The sequence below is a fragment of the Passer montanus genome, unplaced genomic scaffold (genome assembly GCF_014805655.1).
Source record: "Passer montanus isolate IOZ18808 unplaced genomic scaffold, ASM1480565v1 scaffold36, whole genome shotgun sequence".
Taxonomy (NCBI): Eukaryota; Metazoa; Chordata; class Aves; order Passeriformes; family Passeridae; genus Passer; species Passer montanus.
The window spans coordinates 3,978,003-4,004,820 of record NW_024368374.1 but is presented as its reverse complement, the minus strand read 5'-3'; the positions used below and the strand labels follow the sequence as shown (position 1 = coordinate 4,004,820).

Here is a 26,818-nt window from a genome sequence, read left to right as displayed (position 1 = left end):
TTAAAAAATACTTGAAGCCATATTTTATTCTAAGCTCTTCCACCCCAGCCTTTCTGTGGGATGTAAGAGCCGAGAGATTGTGTTTGACCGTGGCCTGGCACTTGTCCTCAAGGAAAGGGTGTGCAGCAAAACACTGCTGTTTCTGAGGTGTTTTCAGGATGGAATATTTCAGCTTGGGCTTTTTGGTTCCTATAAGCAGTCAGGACTTTCAGCAAGTAAATCAATAGCAGGAAAAATTACAATAACAAAGCATGGGGAGGAAAAGGGTAAACAGTTTATTGGGAAAAAACAAACAACAGAGCAAGAGGACGTTCCTCTGCTCAAAACAGCCTTTTCTTGCAGCTTTCCTTGTCAAATAGTGTTACAGCAAACATAAACTACCACCCTCTGCCTGGCTTCCCCTCAGCACTGCCTGGGACCTTACCCACAGACACCAGGTCACAGCTCGTGCAAGGCACCAGCTTCACCGCTCTGCAGCTCCTGCTGACTGATAGGAAATGTATTCCTGGACCTCCTTCATTCTCTGCTGAGGTCTCACACAGCAGTGTCTCACCCAGCCAGCAGGGAAGGCAGACAAAAGCTGTGTGTGCCTGGAAGCAGCAGCCCTTCCATGGCAGTGCAGGGATGGATGTTCACCCTCTGCAAAAGGAGGGCAGCCTGGGTACCTCGCCTCGATTGCTTTCATTGAGTCATTGAGTGTGCATCTGACCCTCAGAGCACTGCTCATTGTTCCTAAGGCCAGCAAATATATGAAGTACTGAATCACAGTTGGTTATAATCAAAAAGCTCACATATTCAGCTTTATTTTGAATGTTACTAACAGTAACTGCAACAAATCTTAACCTGAACTCAGTTAAAAACTAAAATAAGAATTTAAACCCGGGGTTTTTGTTACTCATAACTGATGCACAGAATAAACCAACATCCAGTTACTGCTTAAGGTGCTACAGGAAGGCACACAGCTAATTCTACTGGTGGCCACAAAATAAAAGTATTTATTGGTAAGAAGCATTTCTGTATTTACAGATCTATTTTAGTTTATATTTATCCCAGGCTCCATTTTGAACAGAATCTGCACCCCTAAATCTCCCAGGTTGCCCTAAACCCTCTGAACAGATGCACAATGGTACAAACACAGATTGTTCAAATGAAAGCTTTATTCAGTATTTTCATATAAATTCCACTTCAAGAGCTTGCAATACTTTGTAATTGCAACTGAGAAGAGAAACCAGCTGTTTAACTTTGCAGACATTACTTTTAAACTAAAACAAACGCTTTTCAATCACCCCAAGCAAGCCATTAAAATCCACTGTCTCCAGTCCATGGTCTGTAAAACATTGTCTGCTGGTTTTTAACAGGCAGGCATGGTTTTACAGGTAAAATCAAATCTGCTTTTGAATCCTGGGAATTCCCCAAATTCTCCAGGAATTTCTGAAATCTGGTTCTCTGGGAATCCTCCTTGGGCAAATTTAGCCTTTTTGAGATGATAATTTGCAACACTTTTTGCTTTGTACGGAAAATTTTATTCAAGTTCTATCCTGAAACATTTCACAAAGCTAAACCTGTTAATCACACAAACGGTTAACACAAATTCTAAGTTAAATAATTTAGCAGGTAGAAGGTAGGGGCACTTAAGAGGTAGATAGAAGCGAGACTGAAGAGGTCTGGCTGAGAAAACAGAACCCAAGGGTTGCCACAGCTGATAGAAGGAGGTATAAAGACAGCTTTTGTACCAACAAGCAAAGGGATCTAAGGGCTGCAAACCCTGTACGAGGAATGGAATCTGTCTTGGAAAAAGGAATTATCAAGGAAATCAAAAGAGCACATGTAAAGTCTTGAACTAGCTTGTGTGTTGTTGGAAAACAGACAGGGCTCTTCAGGGCACAGTGCAAACAGGCAGCAGAATCACTCCTGGGAGCCAGGACCTGGACACACGGTGGCTACAGAAGAACATGAAGCTTTCTGGAAACCTCAGCAGAGCAGGGCAGAAGTGAAGGAGGACAACAGAAACACGGCACAGCGGTGATAGAGATTTGCATATCTGGGAATACAGGAGGAAGACAATTCAAGGAAGACAGCAATAATAAGGAAAGTGCTAAAAAAGGGGAGACACAACTCAAAAAACACATCAAAGAAACCAAGCAGCATGAAATTGGTTTTTACTCCCTTTCTGAGATGCCAAAATTTGCACTGAAATAAAATTTCTTTCAGGGAAGAAAAAAGAAAGGAGAAATATTTATACATCCACAAGTTAGTGAATTTAACTCAGATCCATGTCATGATATCCCCAAGCCCTCCCACTTCTAAAACTGAATATTGGAACTGGATGATGCTGCAGGCACAGATTTTATATATGAGGGTCAAATAAAACTTTACCCTATTAGGAAAGTGTGGATTTCAATCTACAAACCCACAGGTGAAAGATTAAAATGTACTTTAGCCTAAATAGGAACAAGGATTATTTTATAACATGGCTAAAATTGAGCAGTCTCTGCACAGCTCCTGGCATAGCAAATGCTCAACAAAATAATTTTTCTTTTTTTCTGTATATGCAATGTATTTGCTTCTAAAAGCATTACCAACTTCAGGCAGGCCCTGCTGTAAAAACACACAGTCTTATGCTGTGAAGCTGCCTTTCTAAGCAGACAAGGTGGATGAAAACATGAGGCAAGGAAAGAAAAATACAGAGCTGTGAACTGACTGGCTCAAAACCACACAGAAGAAATCATAATCAGAAACTACAACGACTGCCCCCTGCTCTCTGGCTCTCCTAATATTGCTCATAGTGTCTATGACATCATACAAACCAACAGTGTAGTCAAGGAGCTTGCAATAAAAACAGGCAAGCAGATAAAAACTCTGTCTGATAGATCAGCCAGAAAAGACAACACTTGCCTGAAACAGTAAAAGGAACATTCCTTTGTCAAAAGCCAGCACAGCCCAAAGGAGGGTTAGCAGATGAGGGGCATAACAGTGGCAATACCTAGAGGGCTCCTATAGCAAATTCCAAAAGCAGAAGAATTTGCAGGGAGATGGGACAGAAGGGAGGGAGATCTGCGCAACACAGATGTCCTGGAAAAGCAACATCTGCCTTAAATCTCATACAAGACAGTATTTTTGTGTAGAGCAGAAAATATTTGGTTTAGATACAAGTAAGGAAATTGAATGACAGCATGGTGCAAAATTAAACAATTAGGTTTAATTAATTAATTAGGTTTAGGATATATCAAAACTCAACTGGCCCTTTTTATAACTTGCACTTAACAAAGAATTAACTGGTCTCTGACTTTCAGAGGTAGTGGAGAGCAAAGTGCTGTATTTCTTTGTGAAATGCAGGCTTTAAAAGTCACATCAGCTAAAACCACACGTATGGTATTTAAACTAACTTTACTAGCTGTAAGCAAAGAAAACTTTTAATCTTTTTTTCCTAATGTTCTGATCTACTTAACACAATACAAAGACCTTTGGCTCATAGTACAACTAACAGCAGCTCCACAAGGAAACAAGTTTTGAACACTCATTTTCAGATGTCTTTAAACATCTGCTAAAGAGATTTAGTTACAGGTATCTTAAATCGCTGCCTGTGACCACTTCAAAGTGACAAAGCATTTTGAAGAAAAGATGCTAATATTTTGGGAACCTCAGTAAAAGAGGAAAGCTATTCTCCTCAGAGGATATTAAAAGTGGAGCCTACAAGAAAGCCCTATACTATTTGATAAAACTGTACTAATAAACAAAAAGCTTTTCAGAAATCACAATGAAATGCATATACTTTAGGCTTGGAGTAACAGAAGGAGAATGAGTACAGCAGTACAAAAAATTTTCTAAGAAAAAAAAGAATTGTACTTTAAAGGGAAGCATGACCAGCTGGTAACACAGCAGCTTGCAAAAGCAAAGGAGCAGAAAGAATCAGATGTAGTGGGAAGTCACTGGTAAGGGTGCCCATGGCAGACAGTGTCTAAGTCATGTGAAAAGCAAATGAGGTTTAGGGAAGTATCAAGAGTTACTTTCAACATGCTAAGAAGTATTGGTGACATCATGACATCATGCATGGCCTTAATCAAGGTGAACTAGCCCAGGGAAATCCATCTAGGCAAGTGTAGTCCAGGCAGATGCAGGCTGGATGGGTGATGAGGAGCACTGGTGGGACACTGAAGATCCTGTCACACAAGGATGCTGTTTGTGATTTCAAAGAGAGAAGATGTGATGGATTCAAGGTGAAGGGAAGCTACTTAGCTCAAGGGCAGGACTTGTGTAAATTGAAAGAGTAAACTGGCCACAAACACAAGAAAACTTCAAGTTAGAGCAGGCTCCCAGAGAAATGCAGAAGTAAGAACAAACCCTAAAAAATGTGATTAAGAAACCCTCTCCTGGGAGTACATGTTGTACATTCCTGCATCTCAGACTTTGAAGCATCCTGCATGTGTCCTGCATCTCTAAATAATAATACAGGGTCAGATATTACAGTAAACTTTCAAATTTATCAGAACAAACATCAGCCAAAATACACCAACCCTGAGGAAGCCAAGAAAACACATGGGATTAAATACAATAATTAATTCTCTTCTAAATACAGTAAAAGTCACAGAATAGAAAAAAGAACTTCAACTTCCACTGTAATACGGAATAAACCAGATTCTCTCTCCTGCACTCCTTTCTCAATTGAGCCAACAGATTAATAGTTGTTTTCTCAAAGAAATTCAAGCTCAGCAGTTACCAACTCTATTTTACTGGACTCTTGGCACTTGCCTTAGCTGCATTCCTTCTTCTTTTGACTGAGACTCTCCTGAACAAAACACTGTGAGCTTCAATAATAGAGACATAGTTTTTAATAAATTCATTATTTGGACCTTTCTGGTTCACTGATGGCTAGAGAAGCAATGAGTGCAGCTATATTCTGACACAGACAACAAGTTCTGGTGATGCTAAATGCAGACCAATCCCCACCAAGTGGGACAATCCTTAAGAAAACATTCCAAGTCATCTTGGACTCTACAGCCATCAGCTCTGCTGATCTCTTGGTTTCCTCCCCTATAGTACTGAGAATGATGAAGCTTCAACACACTTAGGCCCTCTCAGCTTATCAAACACTGCAACCATAAAACACACACTTCTTATCAACAGAAAAAACACAACCACATCAAAAATGGTCCTGTATGCTGTAGCAGGGCCAAGTCTCTATAAGTACTTTTTCATTAAAATATCAGGCAAGTGGGTTTTTTGCTAGGAAGTAGACAAAAAGAAAGCAAGACTAAAAAAGAAAACTTGATAAAGTAAAAGGAAGGAAAAATTCAAGTAGACAACAATAAATCAGGAGACAGAAGACATCACAGAAATGTCTACTCCAACAGGGGTGGCTCTGGTGCTGTTACTACAAGTTAGGATTCATCAAGGTTAGATTTTCTGCAGAGGTTTAATACATTTACTATGCACATACACAAATAATTTTTCAGAACATCATTTGGAATGGGTGGCACTGATGTGACTAACTCTTCTAAAAACAGCTTCTAAATGATCAGTTTGAAATGCTGGCAGTCTCACCACCCACTCTTTTGCAAATGATCAGACGAAGGTTAGTAAGCACAATATTCTACTCGTTAGTGAGAAACTACACCACATAAACAATCTTGGGGGATGATTTTACTCTCTAGTATACTCTATTGATCCAGTTCCTCTATGAAAATAAAAGGTCTGCTTCATTTTTGTCAGATTAAGGATTGCTACATTCTCACATACTTAGAAAAGGAGTAAAAAACCTTATGAAATGTATTTAAAACAGCATACACAGAGCAAATAGAACTTGGATGGCATGGTTACAATAAAGAATGCAAGTATTTACAATATTGCATAAGTAATTTAACACAAACTTCCATTCCAAAACCAATCACATCAAAATAAAATAAAAAAAATATTAAACTCACTTATGTTTTATTACCTATAAATCCTTAACTTCTATCCAACACTTTCTTTATAAAAGCCTGTTGAAAATATTAAACTTTTGATTCACTCTAGCTTAAACAGAATCTAAAATGATTTGTTAAGTATTACTGATCACTTAGTCTTTGTCTTAAGTTTCTAGATTTTCCATTTTCAAATTTCCTCTTCTTAAATGTTGGCACCCCTTCTGTCAGGTCTCCAAGGGAGGTGACTGTCTTCTCTTTAAATATGACTGTTTCCTCTTCTGGATCCTCTAGCACTGGGGGTGCTACATTGTCACTCTCTGTACTTGGAAGCTCCAGGTCCACTTTTTCACTGGAAGAAGAGAGGAAAATGTGAAAGGGTTAATCTACACGGAGAAAACAACATGGTGTACTGCAGTCAGCAACAGCTATTTTTATTTCACAAAACAGCTTTGAGCTAGATGCAGTCTTGTAGTTATCATTACGACAGCCATCAAGAAAAAATACCCATGTTCTTTCTTTCTTCTGTGTGGGCTGCCATAAAAAGTAACAAATGAATACCTTATTCTGTACAGAACTTATAGCATGGCCCAAGCACTCATTGTGTCAACAGTCCTGCAAGAGATAACAGGGCTGTATGTCTGTAAATTTAAGACTACTGAAAGACAGGAGACAGTGAGTAGTAGCAGTGGTTCACTGCCAGAGCACCATTGAGTTGTCTGCCTCAAGTGCCCATTCTGAAGGGAATGCATGGCAGAAGAGAGAGCCAGCTTACCAAATTAGACAGTGATCCTAAGCTGGGAGAGGTGGCTTCGGAGGGCAGGATTGCAGCCAATACTGATCCAAACAAATCAAAGACAAAAACTAAAAATGACCTATCAGTTTTAAGAGGTCAGCAGCAAAACACTGTGTTCCACAAGGATAGCCCATGGCACAAATGTATGACAAAGAAGAAGAACCAAAGAGCTGGCAGAAAGTTACCTAAATCACAGGTATTGCACCAGCACAACACTGCTGCAGAGACATTGGCCAATCCACACAAGAATACTTTTGCTACTACTGAGTGTTAGCCTGGTGTCAGCTCGTGTACTACACCCAGTCTGAGGTTCCATGCTTCTAGGAACACATGGATCTGGCTCAAGCACCCAAATAGGAGCCACAAGAATGATGGCAAGTCAAGAAAATGTGATTGTTGTAGTATCCCAAAAGTGTAAACTTTCTGGAAGTGGTTGACACTGTGGTTGGCCTAGACTGAATTTAAAGTAAATAATAATAAAAAAAAAAAGGAACAAAAGATCCACTACAGGCATTATGCAGAAAAACAACCCTTCTGATCAGATGCACTTCATGAAAACATCTGCAGTTCATTGGTCTGACATGGGGGAGAGAGAGAAAGAGATCACAGGAACTCCTGGGGCAGCTGAATCAGTTTGTTGAAGGAGATGATGTAAGGAACATAACAGAGTAGCAACATTTAAATATTTGATACTCAGCCTCCGAAAAAACAGTGCATTACTGTGATTCTTAAATCACTTCCATTTACTTTGTACTCATGGTGAACTTGTGCACAAAACTCAAAACACCACCTCTGTCTGCAATGGGGAACTATTACTTAAAATAATCATTACGAAAAGAATTGTATTTGGGCAACATTTCCAATCACAGTTGTGCTTAATTCTGCCAGAATTCAGAGGAAAAAGCTTCAGTTCTTGCAAACAATATTATGAAAATAAGGACGGTAAAAAGATACTCACCCTGCTTCTTCTTCTTCTTGTTCTTCCCCTACTTCCTTAAGTGCTTTCCATTTCCCATAAGGGTTGGTCTTGTTAGATCCATCACCAGAGTTTTCTTGGGAAGCTGATGTACTCTCCTCTTTATCTGTAGTTTCTTCTGACTTAACTTCTCGCCATTTCCCATAAGGGCTTAACTTTTTAGCTTTGGGAGATTTCCCTTCCTCTGATTCCTCACCATTATCTCCTTTCCTCTAAAGAGGAAAAAACCCATCTTAAGCAAAAAAGCCTAAATAAAAACATAACGTAGCTTTATTTTACATCTTTTATTTGGTACTGTTATTATCTACTTAATATCTACTATTCATGCTTTTCAACCAAGCGTAACTTGAAGCAATAAATTCATATTGCAATATAATCCACATACTTTTCTTCTTGAGCTTTATAGATGCAAACAAAATCTTAAATGTTACAAGAAATTAAAGCAGGAAAATCCCATCTACCAAGGCTGAAGTTAGCAAACTTACAAACTCACTTGAAAACAAAGCTTAGCATATCTTAAAATAAAGAGGAAAAATTTCAAATACAACTTCCTCTACATGCAGATACACACACTTATTGCTAATACCTGGTAGCAGTTTGTAATGATACACAGTGATACTGTATGTGTTTCACAATTAACACCTGTCGAGGAATACATTTTTTATTTAAACTACCTCTGTCTGTTCTGAATTACCAGCTTCAGAGAAACCATCTAACCCAACCAGAGACATTATCACATGTTTTATCTCAAATTTTTAATTTATGTTTTAAATATATAATTGATACAGATTTTATACTATGTCCTATGTTTTTTCTCAATTTAATAAGGAAACTACAACCATATGATTTTCAGTCCAAAGTATTCTCTGAAGATCTATTGGCAGTCACATTTACCAATGAAAGGTTGAAGTCATCCTCACACTGAAATCCAAACCATTTTGTGGATTATTTCAGAGAGATGACAGTGACCTTTCTCAGAGAACATCACATGTCTTGTAGAATTCAAGGTACTTCTGGTGTGTTGAAGGAAAGATCATGCTTTCTATTCTGGAACAATGCCACTAATGAGCCAAATAATTGAATAAAGATTCATTTTATTAAGAAGTGCAAAATTTTACTTTCAGTCACACGTTTTAGTCTCATTTCAGTAAGTACAGCCTACCACAAATCATAAAAGATTCAGCTATAATTTTCTAGTATAAGATCATGTATGCAAAATAAATCTGAAGAAAACTTACCTTGAAGTTTGTTTCTGAACTCTCTGTTTCATCCTCACTATCTTCTGAGTCTGATTCAGATGCTGTTTCTGCACGTTGACCCTTCTCATTTGAAGATGAAACAAAACCATCCGGTTTCTCCCATGTGGATACTGTCCAAGACATTTGAACAACCACATTATTTATGCTTCTTGTTTTGATCTGTTATTGCTTCAACAACATAACCTTTCAGAAGCAGTGCTGCCTTATGCAAAAATACAGCAAATAATTTAACAAAAGGCTTTTGCCTTTGTTTGGTACATTTGTTTTAATAACCATAATCAGAAAGATAACATTTCTTCCCAGCAGAGACACAGTCAGGACAGCTGAGTTTACTGTTGATAAAGCTTGTTTTAATTAGCTCTTACAAAAAAACATCACACATGGCAAACTGTGACCCTCTCATCCTTACCCAACACAGACAAATAAATTAATTGCCCTGTAGCTGTGCCTATTTGATTTGATTACAAGGACATGACAAAGTAAAGAATGATAACTGCAAGCTTCAGATCTCCAGGCAGCTAAACCCTATTCTAGTGCTACTTTTCTTAGTAATATTAGGTCTCTAATTAAAAGAGCTCTCATGCAAACAAGGAAATACAAACATCAATCTGAAAAGACATGGAAGTACGGACACGATATATACATACACATATATCCTCATTTTCAATTTAAAAGTAGTATTCCAGTATATACACTGAGAAGAAATACTCAAATAAAAGTTGACTCAATGGTCTTAAAACTGGTTTTAGTAAGAATATGGCAGAAGTACACCAACTTTCAGTCTATAATTTTATATAAGCTTTCAGATGTAAAAATCCCTACTTTTTTTCCTAACTGCAAAAAACACAACATTAAGTGCCTAGATGTATCTTGAAGAAGCAAATATGTAAGAAACTGGCAATGCATGAATTTGCATGAAGAGTGCAGTCTCTTAAGGGTACTGCTGTCACCTGGCTTCAGATTAGGAACTGAGCACGTCCACCTTCCCAGGTGCCTCATAAAGAGTGCAGTAGGTGCAGCCTTCCAGACTCATAGCACCAAGCCTGGAGCCATCAGTCCCCTAAGTTAGGTGATTGACACGAGACACTTATAACTATTTATATCAGTTAAAAATTTGTTTTATCATTGGAAGATGGGATTACTGTTAACAGAACAGAGAAGTAATTTTCAAACAGTCCCAAGACACACAATTACAGCTATATAAAAGTGAGGGATTTTGAAATCTCAAAAGCCAAAATTCTGCCAAATGTGATGATTAGAAACATTCTTCACAGGTGTCATATGTCCATGAAGTACTTAAAAGAACAGCAAACATAGTCAAAAATGTATCTGAACTTGAAAGGCAATCTTTAAAAATAACCAACATCTCCTTTCCCTTTCAAAAGAAATTGCAAATCCCTTGGGCAGGGGAGTGGCCCAGTGAAAAATGGAAAGGTTTTGGATTAGTTTTATTGGTTGTTTTTTTTGGTTGGGTTTTTCCCCCCCCTATTCTTGGCATCATTAGCAATGCCACTTCATACCCAACTGCAGAAGGAAAACTCATAGCCAGCAAAAAAACCCACTTACTCTCCAGAGAATCATCATTGACCTTAAAATTATTCAAATAGATTTAGAAAACAGATGCTATTCTGAGGGAGTTACCACGAAGTTCCCCATGTAGGGAGAAAAGAAGTAGGAGGTAAGATTCTGGACTTTCTTATCAATGCTATGTCAGCAAGAGGAAAAGTTTAGGAGATTCTTAGTCAGTTCTACATCCCCATCAACACAAAATCCTCCCTTCTTCTAGTTTCCAAATTGTAATTTCAATATATACGTAGTAAAAATGAATGCCTAGTTTAGAATTGCAAGTTGAATGTCCAAAAAAATCTCTGAAGCAAAAATGTATGCACACTGACAATGCAGCCAGAAAGCCAGTGCTGACTTAAGCAACTATTTTATTCCAACTAAGCCAGCAACTAAAAAAATACAAAACTTAATAAATAATTCAGCTATTTGCAAAACAAAAAGAGATTTTTTTTGAAAACCCTCTCTCCTGACACAGTATTTAAGAAGAAAGTATTTACCTCCAGTTTGTGTGTTATAGTAATAGGTATGACCATCTTCAGTGACACCTTCCACCCATTCTGCTCCCTAGGAAAAAGATACAGGAGCTTATGAAAAAAAAGTTTTCAGGATCAGCCAATGCATCACTTAAGAAGTCTATTCAACACCTGAGTACTTTTTGTCTGTGAGCACCTCACTGGTTTAAAGCTTGAATCCCTAATGTTGTTAGAAAGTACTTCCTCTGACTCCAAGAAGATGGAATTCCACAACTTAAAATACTGCAAATGCACCTACACAATTATTTCTCAAACAGTGGATAATTAGTATGAAGCTGCATAATAATTGTTGTTGTACTGTTTAAATTTTTATACAGGCCATTATTTTACATGTTTGGGTTTTCTCAAAGTATTCACCCCTGAGGCTGTAATTTCCTATTTGTGTCATTGTCTTCAGTGGAGACTGCTGAAAAAATTCTCCAGGAGACTTAGGTCTTTGTGAGGGCTACAGAAAACTAGTACCAATAAATTTTATCACAAATTAAATATACCCAAACAAATAAAAATTTATCCCAAACCTGAACATTGCAACAAATAATTATAGAATCAAACTTTGCATGTCAACAATTTTACTTCTTTACTAAAGCACCAATTTCAACAATGCACTCTTTTTCCCTCCTGGTTAATAAATAAACATGAAATGTGGCTGAACTTGCTGGTATATCTTTGTGGGTATGTATTTTTTTTTCTTTTTCAGGATCAGCTACAGTTATATAATCAGTCATTACACATGCTCTAACATCTTCCTTACAAAACCAGTTTTCATCCCCTCTTACACACACAACTACTTCCCTGCTCCTTAAGTACCAATACTGCCAGCTCTGTGTTGGGCAACTTCACCATATATTGTTTTGGTATTAATAAATGTGTATGTGTATACAGACATATACAGGCTTTTGCATACCTATACATTTGCTTAATATTGTTGTTAAAACTTTGGGGTTTTTTTAATAAAATCACAGTACAGTCAGAAGCTGAAGTTCTTGCACCCACTCTGTAAGCACAAAAAATTGTACTGATAGTTTCAGAGCAGGCAAAGGCATGAAAGCCTTCAGAATCACGCTTTCTAAAGGTTTTGCCCCCAGAAGTTTCAGTGTGCTGGTTTTGACAAAAGAAGCAAAAGGAAAGTTTATTTTAAGGATAAAGAGGCTAAAAACATATAACATCTCTTTTTATTAAGAATTAGATCCTGAGCATTTGTAGACCTGTTGGTTAGAGGTTTTCAGCCAAAATCTGACACCGGCACACTGAGTGTGACACAAATGCTAAGAAGCACACTTTCAGTCTAACTGGTTATAGGCAGCCTTCAACATGCCCCTTCCTGTCCTCCCCACTGCTTACCAAGTCTGAGCAAAACCTAACATGCTGTAAAACCAGGAGGGCTCCTGGCACAATGTGTTGCAAGTATGCCCTTTAATTTCTGGGCAGTGAGTCCTTGCTAGAGATCTGGAATGTTCCCAATATCCTTAGCTCAGACTAAATAAGGGAGCAATCAAATGCTTGTTTTTAGTGATAGCGAAAATAACTCAAGACAGGACGAAGTCACTGTGCACGGTGAGGGAGGAATGGCAAAATACAGCTGTGTGGTGTTAGAGATACTGGGGGCTGAAGGTGTGTGCTTCTGATATGGCCAGGATGAGCTAACTTCAAACTGATGCCAAGAAGGGAGTGCCTTCTCGCTCCCAATCTGCTCTGCCCACATTGGCATTTTTTCTGATTATTCAGAATGCTGATAGCAGGGAAATAAGTCTCCAAAGCACTAACCTAAACTCTGATGCCTTCACTGCCTGCACTAGGTCACTGTCAGGGTAAATATGTACCAAGGACCATACAAGATTAGTTTCAGGACCACATCTTTCAGCGGAAGGCTACCGTAAGACTGACTTTACATATTGCAATGCTATGCATCGACTGCAAAGATAAAGTTGAAGTGCTCATTAACAAGTTGTTCAAAACCACAGGACAAGGGAATCAAAAAACCAGAGTAGCACACAATGTAAAGATAGAGAGCTACACAATGTCAAGCACTCTGAAAACACCGAGGTTTTTTTGAACTCTAGTGTAAAATCCAACACTGGCAAACCCAACAAAACTGACATCAAATTAAAGAGTATATATGACACCTGTCTTGAAAACAGGGAAATGTAACATCACAGGAATGTTGGAAAAATCCTGGTTTTAATGCTGTGAAGCACAAAAATCCTAGAGTGGTAAGTATCATGGGAAAACATATTAATCATAACTTTTTCTGCCTTTGGAATATTCTGCAAGTTTTTCCATGCCTCAAATAAGGAAAATTAAGTAATGTACTAAATACTAATTTTGCTGAATAATTGCTTGCATATATGTTCCATGATCATAAGAAACCCAGTAAAAATACAATTTATTATGTAACTGTATCACAAAGCAAACACAAAAAAATGGACATTCTTTTTTCTTAACTACCTGACAATGCAGTCTCAGTATTGCCTTGGATTAAGGAAGCTTATCTACTTCTAATGTGTAATGTTTTTATAGTTTTACATTTATCTATTTATATATTTATTATATATAAAAACTATAAATAGCTTTTTATAATTACATTTCATTCAAAAAAGGTTTAACAGAATTTATTCAGAATTTCCCAAAAGCTTTCCATTTTATGGGTTGAAGCACAAAAGAAGTATATTCTGCAGAAACCCCACCATCACTAATTACTTCTCTTCCCTTGACAGACAAATTAGCCAAATAGGATTTCTATAGTAAAACTGCAGTTTATCATAAAATATTCTACATATTGAAATTATATTTTCCTAACTTTAAAGGGCAAAAAATGTAGCTTCATCAATCAGACAACTTGCAAATTGCTTATATTATTTAAGTGTTTACAAGGACAAAGAAAACGATCAATAATTTGATTACCGTTTGTGAGTTTTGAGAGTTGCCTTGGAATCCTTTAGGTTTCTCCCACTGTGATTCTTAAAAAACAAAAGCACATTTCACTGTTTCACATCGTTCAATTTCATTTATATTTAATAATTTTTACTAAAAAAAGATCTAAAGGATATGACACTGCTGTGTGCACACATATAAACAAATTATATAAATATATATACACCACTCTGGAATATGAATAATCCTTGACCAAACGATGGTATGAACAATAAACCACATAATTACAGCTGGCTCTACTGGAGCTAACAACCCTCCAGACCCTATTACTATGCCTGATACAGAGATACAGGATTTTTGGTTAAAAAAAACTTATGAAATACTACAGTAAATACTAATGCCAATTGTTAAATTTATAAGAAATAGTTTGTAACATTATCATTAATCATAAAAGAGGGTTGCTTTTATATTCTAAAGTAAATCACAACATAAGCTCCTCAACAGAAGTCAGTTAGATAAATCCTGTAAATGTGGAAAGACACAATGAGTTTATTTCACATCCCTGATCACAAAGCTTCTTCAGGAAGAACACGGCTATCTTTGTGTACTTAACCCCTGGCAAGCTAAACATTTCCAGAAACTGGAATTACTGTATTCTTCCACTATTAATCAACAGTAAAACCAGGCTGAAATTCTGGATACTCAAGTCTCAAATGCTATATACCAAACCTCCATCTAAGTGTTCACATTTTAATTAACAGCATACTACTGAAAGAGCAGAGAAGTAAAAAAAAAATGCAGATAGTCTTTTCTCACTTATATTTGGTAGTTATATCTGCACTTGCTCCTCAGTAGCTTTTACCTCCAGTTTTTGTGTTGTAGTAGTATGTATAGCCTTCAGGAGATAATCCTTGCACCCACTCCTTCGTTTCAGTTTTTGATGGCATTGAGGCGTCCTGAGGTGTCTTTTTTTTCTTTTCTTTCTTTTCCTTCTTCTCTTTCTTTTCTTTCTTCACTTTAGTTTCCACTGTGTTACTCTGTGTTTTACTCTGTGTTGAACTGGAACCTACAGCATCTTGGAGAAAAAAATATCCTTGAAATAAAAGTACTATTCTGAACTTAAAAATTAGTCACTCTTGCACAACAGAAAATATGAAACTTTGTTCTTATGAGTATTTTCACTAATGAGTGAAAATCACTAGTATTATACTCCTAGCAGGTGCACTTAAAAGACTATATTAAAAGCATCTTGCTTTATACCACTACTATAGCGTCATAACAATGTCCAAATTTAAAATGATGAGTTACCAAGAGAAAAATCATAAGGACCAATGAGCTCTAACTGAACAACAAAAGAGAAAATGAAAGAGTTATGAAAAAGACAGCTGCTATAGGGGCCTGAAACTACAAACTTGTTTTTAAAGGATAATATGTCTTCACTGTCCAGAACAAAGGTACTTGCTGAGCTGCAAGTTGACTAGGAGATTCTCATCTCCACTGTTTCACACCAGTGGGAAGCCAGCCTCTCCTACTCATGGGAACTTTTGCCTCCAACCGGCAAAAGTGAAACATAAAATTAATCAAAGGAAGCTGCACTGCTGATTCAAAGCACCAACTACAGCCTTTCTGTTAACACACTGTTTAATTTTTCTACTCCAAATTTGATGTTCCATGGATCAGGGGATACCATAGCTATAAATACTCTGTACTGCAACTTCTACTACTGGCAATTTGCAGACTCCCTTTTTTTAAAATGAGCAACAGTCCTGGAGGCCTTCTCTCTCACTCCTAAACCTAATTTAAGACAAAACTCTCCTATTCAATATTCTTTCTATTCAATTCTGTCTTTAATCTTCTGGCAGCTGTATGAACTACCTGGCTTAATTCCAAGCCTTTTCATATCCTCTTGATATGCTTTCATTGCAGCCTCCTCCATTGCTGCAAATTCTTTTGACATGTTTTCTTCTTCTTTTGCCTTTTCCAAACTTTTCTTCTTAATCTAAAACAAACAAACAAAAACAAATCCCAAGAGAATAAATTAAACCAACCTGATAATGAAAAAGAGTAAAAATAAGCATTTGTGCAATTAAGATATTTGAGTTACCTCACTAATTCTCTTTGCCACATTTTCTTTATGATTCTTTCCTCTTTCATGAAAGTCAATGCTCTTCAAAGTAAGAAAAAAACCAAGAAAAGTAATATGTATTATACAATTTTAAAACAGTTAATTTTAGTTACTTAAAATTTAGTTGAACTAATTTTAGTTGAACAAGCCTAAATGCAACCTGTTCTGAGAAGACCTACAGCAAACACTACAGCTCTAAAATGGCTATAGGAATACAGGAACACTGAGAAACATTCAAAAGAGAAATTATAAAATCTCATAGTATTAGATTCTATGAGTAATCTCATAGATACTATATAAGATTCATTTTTTTTTTCAAATAATACTGCTCAGCACACATGTTAGAGAAAAATAACAGGGAATCTGGGTTCCCTCTTCATGCTATCCTTCCACGTATCATCAGGACTTTTTTTGTCCCTGTTCTCATGCAAGCCTTTAAAAACCATATGGGTTATTTAGGGTTCCAAGTATTAGCTACTGCTCTTAATTACATTAGGCTGCACTTCAGAAATATCTCATGAATTTAAACTAATCTGCAGGTTCAAAAATCTGAAAAAGAGAGAGAAAAGGAGGGAAAGGCAAAGTGTGAGAGCTGGATAACTAAGGACAACAGAGCAGTCTGCAAACCAAAAAGCTGCCAGAAAGACTGACACCAGTAGGAGCTGGAAGGAGTTCAGAAGCTCAGGTACAACAGTGGTAGTCCTCATGTGGTGCTCACATAAAAACATCTGTGCTCATTTGGGTGTTCAGATGTTAGATGCCTAAGCCTGACCTTTGCACAAACTGATGTGCAGAGGATGCACATCCCAGGATGACTCATCTCATTTAGAGACAGAATTTACAAATTGCTCAAATTCCTCCCTTGACATGTATTTCTCTTCACTTACTCCGAGAAGATACCTGCAGTTCATGTGAGCTAATTAGGTATCTTACTGTAAGCCAGAGGAAGCTCAGCAGCTCTAGGGGTATCCCTGGCATCCAGCCAGGAATGAAAAACCTACTGCTAAGGAAGACACCAATGTGTCTAGTAGTCTGCAAAAGGCATCTGCAAGTCTGAAACACCCTTCTGTAACCCAGTAATGCTTCTGTGGGCTGTGTGAAATGGAAGAAAACTGCTTTCAGAGCTCAGAGCACTGGCTGTACTGTGCCTACCACATACAAACAGTACAGATGCCAGGTTTTGCTTTCTACTTGCACATGAAAGCGAAGGACAGGTGCAGACAGTTTCAAGACAGACCAAATGTTAAGTTACAGAACTCGAAGAATAAGCAGGGTCAGATATTTAGTCCCTATATGTACTGCCAAGGAGAGCAGCAGACACCATCATGTATATGGGTATCCGGTTCTGATGTAATATATTTAAAACACTACAAGTATAACAAGGGCATTTTTATAGAACAAATTTCATGCATCAACAGACTAGTATAAAAAAAGTGATGTTTAAAGCCTGTAAATCAAATTCCTAATATTTCAAAATATGGACATAGTATGGTAGACCATCGTACAGGTCTGTTGTCTGCTATCCAGCACTTGCAGTAATCGCAGAATTTTTTAGGCTGAGATTTCCAGTAATCGGCCCTGGGGAAAGAAAAAAAAGATATATAATCTGAAACAATAACCAAAGCCACAGGTTTTCATATCTATTTATATATATATCTTCAGAAACTAAATTTAGTCTTCATTGGGTGATTAAATACTATGAGTTTGGTTTTCTTTTTTTTTTTTAAACCAGGTCTACCAAGGGTAGCTGTATTAACAACTGTGTCTCACGAACCACAGTTCAGTATTGGGATTTTGACCACCTGACCTCCAAAATCTGCAGGAATTTTACAACTGAGGCAGTGCTGTAAGAACCAGAAATATGAGACAAAGCAAGCCAGAGAAAAACAAGCAGCTCTAGTTACCCCATTTAAACATGGAACAGTCAGAAAAGTGCAACTTGCACTGTTTTTCATAAAAATGCTGGATACTGTACACAGTGAACTCAGCAACACAAAGTTGCAGTTCTGGACAACGCTGAGCTACTGTGGGGAGTGAATCCCGGACCAGATTCTGACCTGTGGGGTCACAGACACAGCAGTAAATTGTTTGGATTTTTTACACTGAAAGCACTGTTTGGTTTGAGTGTAAAAAAGCAGGAATTTCTGAGCCATGTAATTAGATAAGCGAGAAAACTTGGGGAAAACTCTTCAGAGATGAAAAGTTAGTATATCAAAGTACTTAACAATAAAACCAACAACTTCCAATGGCTGTTTCTTCATCAAAAACTGCTTTCTAATGCCAGATGAGACTTATGTAGAAGCAATTCTATTTCTCATTGGCTTGCAGGAACAGACAATGCTTTGGCTCACCAGAAGACATTTGAACAACAGAATTAAAATTACAAAGAATGAGGGACAAAATTAAAAAAATATTCACAATTATGCTGATAACATCAGAAAAACTGAATCTTGGCCTTTTGTCTGTAGAACACTGTACAAAGTTCAAGGAAAATACTTCCTGATATTGACTAAAACCAAAACATCTTCCATGCACAACAATAACACCCTCAGTCCTTATGATATGTGTGAGTGGATCTTTAATTACAGAAACAGACCAGATCAACTCAACTCCTACAATTGTAGCAGATATCAAAACACACTCTCCCACCAGTGCTTCACACAAAAATACAATTGCCAAGAGGCTATGAGTATTTGAAAGACTAAGTACAAATGATGTATTCTGCAAAAATATATCAACCTATAAGCAACAGCACGGTTAGCAATGCACAGCTTTTCAAGCAATTTCCTGGAAATCTAGAAAGAAGCAGCTGGGCTTTCCTCTATTTAAACAGAAATCTGCTCATCCCTAAATGGTGTACTTTAGAACTGTGTGATTACTTAGTCACACATTTAATTAAAAGGGTTTTTTTGAGACTTATACCCAAACATACTGGGGCAAAGCCCGAGAAATCTAATGCTCTGGCTGGAAAACCAGGTGAGTGTGAGGGAGAAATTCAAAGCTCAGAAATACCTCAAGTTCCCTTTTCCTGCTTGAGGTATAAATTGTCTCTAAACTCTTTGACATCATCTACAATAAATTTCCAGCTAAATGCAGGGTTAAACTTCCTATGGCAATAGACCAATTTTGATAGAAAACATAAACTAAAAAAAGCCTCACTGCATGTTTTGGATGTGCAAGAACCTCTGCCTTCTTCCAAGTTTAACCTAAGACAGGAGGCTCTTTCTCTTCAACAGAATCAAATGTAAGTGCTAAAATTAAGACTGTACAGCTGCACCCACCACAAGTCAAGACCTGAGAATTTGACAAGCAGTATTTTCACAGCTCTATTTTACACCAATTTCTTTCCTAAATGCTGCTGGCCACCACATCTGTTGCAAACCACTGTAGCAATACATAGAGTAATCACTCTGGAGAACCTGAGGGCACACCTGAGGCTTCAGTACAAATCCACATCTTGATATAAGTCTTTTAGTCTCGTCTCATATTGGCTTTCATAAAAACTCTCTCTCTACTGTTACATATAAAATAAATGCAAATGGTAGCGTGCACAGCTATCCTAAGAACCTTAAATGCTGCAGTTCATGATTAATGAAATTGTGTAACTTAAGATCTCAATTCTGTGGCTTATGAGCATGAATTTTATATACAAATATTTATCTTAAAGATTTTCTACTTGAGTTGACACCACTGACAATAAAAGAGCAAGCTCAGCTGAAATGCTCATTGAATAACACCTGCCACTATAACAACAGCAGAACCTGTAAAGTTCCAGTAGTGCTGCAATGAGAGCAAGCCAAAGAGGAATATTCGGAAAGGAGCAGCAACTGAAGTGAAACCCCACTTTACTGAGGTGCTTCATGGGCTCCAGTCACAATTCAGATCCATGACAATTTTTAAAGTCTGTGATTGTTTTATCAATCTGACAAATACAGGCTTGGGAGTAAAGTAGTACAAAGGTTTTTTATTCTTGAATAATTGTGTACAAGTAATAGGAAATAGCTATTTTATAAAGTCATTGCAGTCAAAATAGTACAGCTTTTAAGACTCCTTGTCTTCTGCCAGAAGTTAAGGTTGATTCTTGTTTTCAGCTCTACAGCTGGGCCAGCCTCCTCAGGACTAGGAAGTTGGCCAGCTGGCCAGCACCAGTACAACTCCCTTTCTTCCTTTTACTAGAACAAGGAGACAGTCTAGAGTACATCACGTCTGCATTGTCCAGGTTTGCAGGGTTGAAGTTTAGCCCTGCACACATTTCACCAGGCATGCCTCCCCAAAGGGAGCTTGGTGACAAGACCCAGAGAGAGGTGCCAGTTTTACTGCAAAGCTCTGACTCGGCAGAAGGGTTCTGGACCAAGTCTTTGGAGCCCGACCTTCCCAAGCTCACTGAGCAAGTTGATTTGGTGATTCAGATCCATGACAATTTTTAAAGTCTGTGATTGTTTTATCAATCTGACAAATACAGGCTTGGGAGTAAAGTAGTACAAAGGTTTTTTATTCTTGAATAATTGTGTACAAGTAATAGGAAATAGCTATTTTATAAAGTCATTGCAGTCAAAATAGTACAGCTTTTAAGACTCCTTGTCTTCTGCCAGAAGTTAAGGTTGATTCTTGTTTTCAGCTCTACAGCTGGGCCAGCCTCCTCAGGACTAGGAAGTTGGCCAGCTGGCCAGCACCAGTACAACTCCCTTTCTTCCTTTTACTAGAACAAGGAGACAGTCTAGAGTACATCACGTCTGCATTGTCCAGGTTTGCAGGGTTGAAGTTTAGCCCTGCACACATTTCACCAGGCATGCCTCCCCAAAGGGAGCTTGGTGACAAGACCCAGAGAGAGGTGCCAGTTTTACTGCAAAGCTCTGACTCGGCAGAAGGGTTCTGGACCAAGTCTCTTTGGATCCCGACCTTCCCAAGCTCACTGAACAAGTTGATTTGGTAGCCTGCTACCAGGGAACAGGGCAGCATCAACACAGATGGGTACTGGGCAACCTCTGGGCAAACTGCTGTAGACCCATCCAGACTTGGAAATCCCATACTAACTCACAACCAATTTGAGTCTCCCCAAGAAAAGTGATCTTCTTTCAACGTTTACTGGTCATACCACTCAGAAAAAGAATGAACAACATTTCAAGGGGCTAAAGGAAAAGGAAGGAAAAGGAGGAAATGAACATCAAGCTGGTTTTTTGGAACTCATGAGATGACAAAGTCTTGTCTGCAAACAGCAGAGTGCAAATTGATCAATGTTAAAAACATTTTCAGATTTTTGAAACTAATTTTAAACATCAGAACGAACAAGAAGACGAGAAAGAACAAGTAGCAACTCTGTACTAACAATGCCTATTATTTGCCATTCCAAAAAGACAGGAAAATTATGAAACTCAGAGAGAAAGCACTGAAACTCAGGTACTTATAGTGTGCACAAGGCATTCCTTGAGCCAGGAGAATCACACAGCCTATGCTGCAGTGACCAGGTTACGCATCCCAGTGCAGTGTTTGAGAGTATGCAAAAAGGACAGGTTCAGAAGTAACCTGCAGAGTAACTCAAGTACTAGAGTCCAGGGCTCTGAACTCTCAACGTGCAGACTGCTCCTCCTCACAAGTTACTGTACCAGGAATGTTTCAACAGGTGGTGCAAACAGCTTTCCTTACACAGGGAAGCTTAAAAACCCTCATAAAGTAGCTATCTTGAGCTGAGACAGCTTTGCCAAACTTTACGTGGAGATTGGGCCAGAGGATTTTGTTACTACCATGTACTGAAATCAAGAGGGAAACAACTGGTTTAGGTGGTTCTGAACACAACAAAAAAGAATTTTATTGCACAAACAAAATCTGGAAACATTTGCTTTGAATAGCTCTGTTCCAAAATATCTGATTTGAAATCTGGCAGGGATGCAGGGGGTTTGTATCGGTTCTGAACACAACAAAAAAGAATTTTATTGTAAAACAAAATCTGGAAGCATTTGCTTTGAGTAGCTCTGTTCTAAAATATCTGACTTGAAATCTGGCAGGGATGCAGGGGGTTTGTATCAGGGATGTATCTGTCCAAATCAGAAGCCCTCAGGGGTAAAAAACAGAATACGTGGGCCCAGCAGTCTTCTTTGGTTTGAGTATCTACAACCTCCAAACACTTTACAAGAATGTAACATCTTAAAGCTTTCTGCAAGTTTGAGCACTAAAGAGCTGCGTGCATCATTGCCTTGAATACACGTGTGTGAGTAAGATTCAAGTTCTTGAGTACACAAGCAAATTAATTCAGGGTAGATACTGCAACTATTCCATAACAGCCAGTCAAAAGGACAGAATCTGTTATTATTTCTGAACACTGTCTGAAATACTGCATACTTCTGAACAAAAGTAACACTTCTGTAATGGAAAGAAGTAGGAAAAAAAAAAGAAAAAAAAGGAATTCCATGTATTCCACCACAGACCCTCCTCCATATGGGAAGCTGTTCTAAAACAGCTGATGCTAATTCAAACATCCCAGTATTGGTGAGATCTAAAATTGCAATGCTAAGATTGACAGAGAAGATCAAAAATGCTTTCTTGTATTGTGAAGTAGGTCCCAGTGCCATGGCCCCTAAGGACTCACACTCCCCAACAATTCACAGCAACTCTGTTCATTCATAGTTTACTAACTGTACCCTAAAAACTCTTCTTAGTTAAATACCTTATTTTTAAATGCCTTAAAAAACCTCAAAAGTTAAGGGTAAGGAAAAGACTATCCCTGGCAAGGTCAGTACATGGGACTGTCCTGCCTAACCCCAGCTTGCTGGCTTTTAATAGATCAAACAATATATGTTTATACCTGGGTTCCTACAGAGTAGAGCTGGATGAGAATTGCATACACATGAAATATGGCAGCTGTCTGAAGGGCTTTGCTCTTCTGGCCCTCAAATCACATATATTTTTTGCAAGCCCTCAGTAAATTCTAATGCACAACCCAAATGTCTGCTTCTTTTTATCATTATGTTACCCCCTGTGAACTACATACGAATTACAATATCCAGTGGAAAGCAGAGTCTGCAGAAGCTGCTCAGCCTGGCCTGCATTGGCATGAATCTGCTTTGCCAGACCTCTTTGCAAAATTGTAAATTACAGAATCACAGAATCATTTAGGTTGGAAAAGATCTTTAAGATCATTAAGTCCAACCCTTAGCCCAGCACTAAAATATCCACCACTAAATCATGTCCCTAAGTGACACATCTATGTGTCTTTTAGCTACCTCCAGGGATGGTGACTCAACCACTTCCAATGCCACAAATACTTTTAACATACAAGAATGCACAAAGATATCAGGGAAGGCAGCCTTCTGCATGTATGGAGCTGCAGTTCTCTAGGTCATCTCCTCTTACTTCAGTTGTCTAAACAGTGAGGTAGAGTTGTCTCACTTCTCCCTGTCTGTAGATGGAAACTGTCATCTCAAAACCAGCACACTTTGCATCCGAAAGAGACACTTGAGAAGCATATTGAACTCCTTAGGTGTGTGTGTTTCACCCTTACACACGGAACCTAAAGTGAACTGTCTGAGTCAGTTTTCAAAAGTTAAATATCTGAAGTCAGGGATATCTCCTGAGAGCAGAGGTCTGCTGCTGTAGATGCAGAAGAAGGATATGGGCTATGTCAGGAAGAATGTGATAAGAATTAGAAGAGAGGAAAAAAACAGCAACATAAATTGGGTCAGGAATCTGTTCAAGTATAATTTTAGCAACAACTAAAATTAAGAACCCTGCTGTACCCAGTACCAGTCTGCAAGGCAGGCTCACATAGCTCACCGTCAAGTACTGCCCCACAGACAGACCTCTAAAGAAACGTTTGAACATATCAAGATTCTTTTTTTCAGCACGGAAGTCAGAATATTTTGAAAAGTAACAGAAACAAGCAGATAGACATACAATTATATATGCCATTCTAATAAAGACAGAGGCTTGAATTTTCACACATCCCCCTCCCCAAAACGTGGTCAGGTATTAACACAAATTTCCTAATGGAAGGCTTCAAACAGGTAGTGATGCCCGGGTAAAACCAAGGCACAGACAATTTTCTTCCTCACGCCTCGCCCAGAACCAAAGGCGGCAAAGGAGGCCGCAAGGGGGGAGGACCTGGGACAGGGAGGGAGGGAGGGAGGGAGGGAGAGAGGAGCAGGAGGGAGTGCAGGGGAGAGGGAGGGAGAGAAGCGGGGGTGAGAAAGGGTGCAGAGAGGGGTGCAGGGTGAGGAGCCAGGGCCCATCCGCAGCGCTCCCGCCCCGCTCCGAGGGACGCCGAGCGCCCCGCCGGCGGGAGGCGAAGCTGCCCGGCCTGGGCTGGGGCGATAAGAGCAAGACAGCGCTGCAGAAACAAACAACCTGACGAGAGCGGCAGGCCGGACGGGAGCAGAGGGAGCGGAGCGACAGTGAAACACCTCACTCAGCGGGGCGGGGGTCGCCGGCCACAGCCGGGGCACGGCCGCAGCCCCCCTGGCCCCGACCTCCCCACGGCCTGCGGGGAGCCAGCCCGGCCCGGCCCGGCCCCCGCACCACACGCCACCAGCCCTGCCCGAGCCCGGCTCGCAGGGCGGGGGGCTGAGCCCGCTCCCTCCCGGCCCCGGCACTCACATCGCCGCTGCCCCGGCAGCTCGCCGCGCCGCTGCCCTGCGCTCCCCTCCGCTCGCCGCGCCGCTGGGGCGGGATGGGGCGGCGCCGGGAGAGGGAGGGAGCGCGGCGACGGGAGCCGGGAGGGCTCAAGCCGCGCTCTCCTCCCCGCCCTTCTCCACCTCCTGCCCTCACCCGCTCCTCCTCCCTCGTCCCCGAGGAGGCGAGCGCTCAGCGGGAGCCGCCCGGACAGGGAGAAGGAGCCGCGGCCGCTCGGTGAGTGCCGCCCGCATCCCGCGTCCCGCGCTCGGGGGCACCGGGAGGCTCGGCCGCCTCCCCTACGGTGGGCAGAGACACCGCGGGCCACGGGTTCGAGCCCCACCGCCGGCAGCGCCCCGTGCCGAGCGGTCCCTGCCCGCGGCACCCATGGGAGATGAAGGGTGTGGGGAGAAGGGCGGTGACAGGGTGCGAAGGGGCTGGGGGGGCAGCGGGCCCCGGCCGGGCGGCGGAGCGCGCCCTGGGGCGGCGGCCAGCGGAGCCCCGTCCCGCCGGACGCCGCTGCCAACTTTCTGGGAGTTCGGCGGCGCGTGTGTCGGGAGGGCTCCTGCCCGTACCAGCTTCACCTCCTCCCGCTCCCCGCTGCCCCCGGCGCCGCCGCCCTGCCCTCCCGCTGTCCCTGCCTGCCTCCCGGCCGCCTCTCCCGCCGTGGTGGGGCAGCCGCGGGAGGGGGGCGAGGGCCGGCGCCGTCCCGGGGCGGGGGGGACGGGGACGACACGGGCACTCTGGGGCGTCCCCGCACACTGGCCCCGGGTCACCTCCTCCGCTGCTTCCCCCACAAATAAAACCCACCCCGGGCTGGTGTTCCACAGCACAGCCTCACCCCCTCCCTCCGCCCTGCCCTGTGTGACTGATCTCCCCACGGTTCTGCGAAAAAAGTCGTGTTAATTCACCGGCTGCAGCTGGCAGCCTGTTTGCTACAGTCACGCACAGGGGTGGAGGAGAAGCCTGCGGAGTGAGTCATGGCTGTAAGAGGCCCTCCGGTTGTTTATGGCAAAACCAGGGGGGTGGCTCATTCAACATGTGGGAAATACGGGCAGTAAGAGTTGCCTCGATCCATCCTACCAGGACAGGGCAGTGGTACCTGTGCCTGGCACCCCTGCCCCAGCTCGCTGTCGGGCTGCCTCAGAAAGGAGGTGGGGAAGTTGCCTTTTCCTCTCACAAGGAGGGCTTGTGGTCAGACTGTCATAGCTAGCTGCAGGAGTTTTGCATTTGTCAGCATTTCCATTATAAGTGTACTTTTTATGTAGTTCACAACATGGCTATAAATATACGCCCTGGGTAGAAATTTAGTTGATGGCATCTTCTCTATCTAAGCAACTTTTGAAATTATTCTGTTTTGATGCTAAGTAGAATTCCATGGAAAATACTGGCTTTTTATGTTTCTTTCAACTTTAAAGTTTAGCTGCTTACACACATGGACTCATTTACAGCTGTTAGTCCGAAAAAATTCCTTCCCCCTTGAGTTTGTTAAACTGAGGAAGAGTTTAATTCTTTTCCTCAGTAGGCATTGGTCATTAATTAGTGCAGCAGAGACTCTGAAGACTCCTGCAAGGTCTCTGCTACCTCGAGTGAGGGCACCAACTTACAGAAGGGACATGGGACACTGTGTCCGCACAGCTCTAACCCCCGAGTGCCAGGGCAGTTCCAGTGCCTCAGCACCACGGACAAGAAGCTGGTGTTAAAATCAAGGCAAAATACGTTAACTTCCCTCTGTGAGATTTTTTTTTCCTTTTTTTTTTTTTTTTTTACCTTGTCCGTTCAATTGCTGCTTCTGAGACAGGGAACAAGCCCAGTATTTAGGAGCTTTCGTTTTTGTACCCCTGTATACGCGCTGGCTCTGGATCCCGTGAAACATGCCCGCCACCCAGTGGATGTCGCTGGTCTCTATATATTCTATACATTTACCGCCTCTCCCCTGTGCCCAGCCCTACCCTGCCTGTAAGTTTGCAAAGCCAAGTGCTCAGGATGCCGGGCTCACCTCTGCGCCCGAGGATGGTGTTGGTTGGGACAGGATGTGCCAACATCCTTCCCGGCCAGCTCGGGACACGACATGTGTCCCCCAAGGTGTAGCAGCTCTCTGGCTGGGCAGCAGTGAGGAGAGGTGGATGGGGCAAACAACTGTACACAGAGAGAGAGGCAGCATCGGGGCTGAGACAGCTGGAGAATCGGA

The 26,818-nt window shown here is 40.7% G+C and overlaps 2 protein-coding genes across 6 annotated transcripts in view; one reads left to right on the top strand and one right to left on the bottom strand.

Moving 5' to 3' along the window:
- Positions 1–1,137: 1,137 nt before the first annotated feature.
- WBP4 (WW domain binding protein 4) lies at positions 1,138–24,750 on the bottom strand. Of its 2 annotated transcripts, XM_039716808.1 has the most exons (10): positions 24,613–24,665; positions 17,532–17,604; positions 16,006–16,068; positions 15,777–15,900; positions 14,764–14,976; positions 13,932–13,987; positions 10,995–11,061; positions 8,911–9,041; positions 7,655–7,884; positions 1,138–6,252 (listed from the first exon to the last, which is right to left on the bottom strand). In XM_039716808.1, coding segments are annotated over exons 1-10 (1,167 nt in total). In that variant the 5' UTR covers positions 24,615–24,665; the 3' UTR covers positions 1,138–6,044. The 2 variants fall into 2 exon arrangements, with proteins under 2 accessions (XP_039572742.1, XP_039572743.1); XM_039716809.1 differs by lacking the exon at positions 16,006–16,068 and having other exon boundaries at positions 24,613–24,750.
- ELF1 (E74 like ETS transcription factor 1) overlaps positions 24,733–26,818 on the top strand; it is an 87,052-nt gene continuing 84,966 nt past the window's right edge. For 2 of the 4 annotated variants that reach the window (XM_039716804.1, XM_039716798.1), the window contains exon 1: positions 24,733–24,864. The gene's annotated coding sequence lies outside the window, so the exon portion shown is untranslated. Of the gene's footprint in view, positions 24,865–24,911; positions 24,932–26,818 lie in introns of those variants that run through there. The other 2 variants (XM_039716800.1, XM_039716803.1) reach the window with 2 other exon arrangements.

Coding starts and splice junctions, on each gene's coding strand:
- WBP4 (XM_039716808.1), bottom strand. Junction 14,977..15,776: donor AAGGCTTGGAATTAAGCCAG/GTAGTTCATACA, acceptor TTTTTCTCCAAG/ATGCTGTAGGTTCCAGTTCA. Junction 13,988..14,763: donor CTACAACACAAAAACTGGAG/GTAAAAGCTACT, acceptor TTGTTTTTTAAG/AATCACAGTGGGAGAAACCT.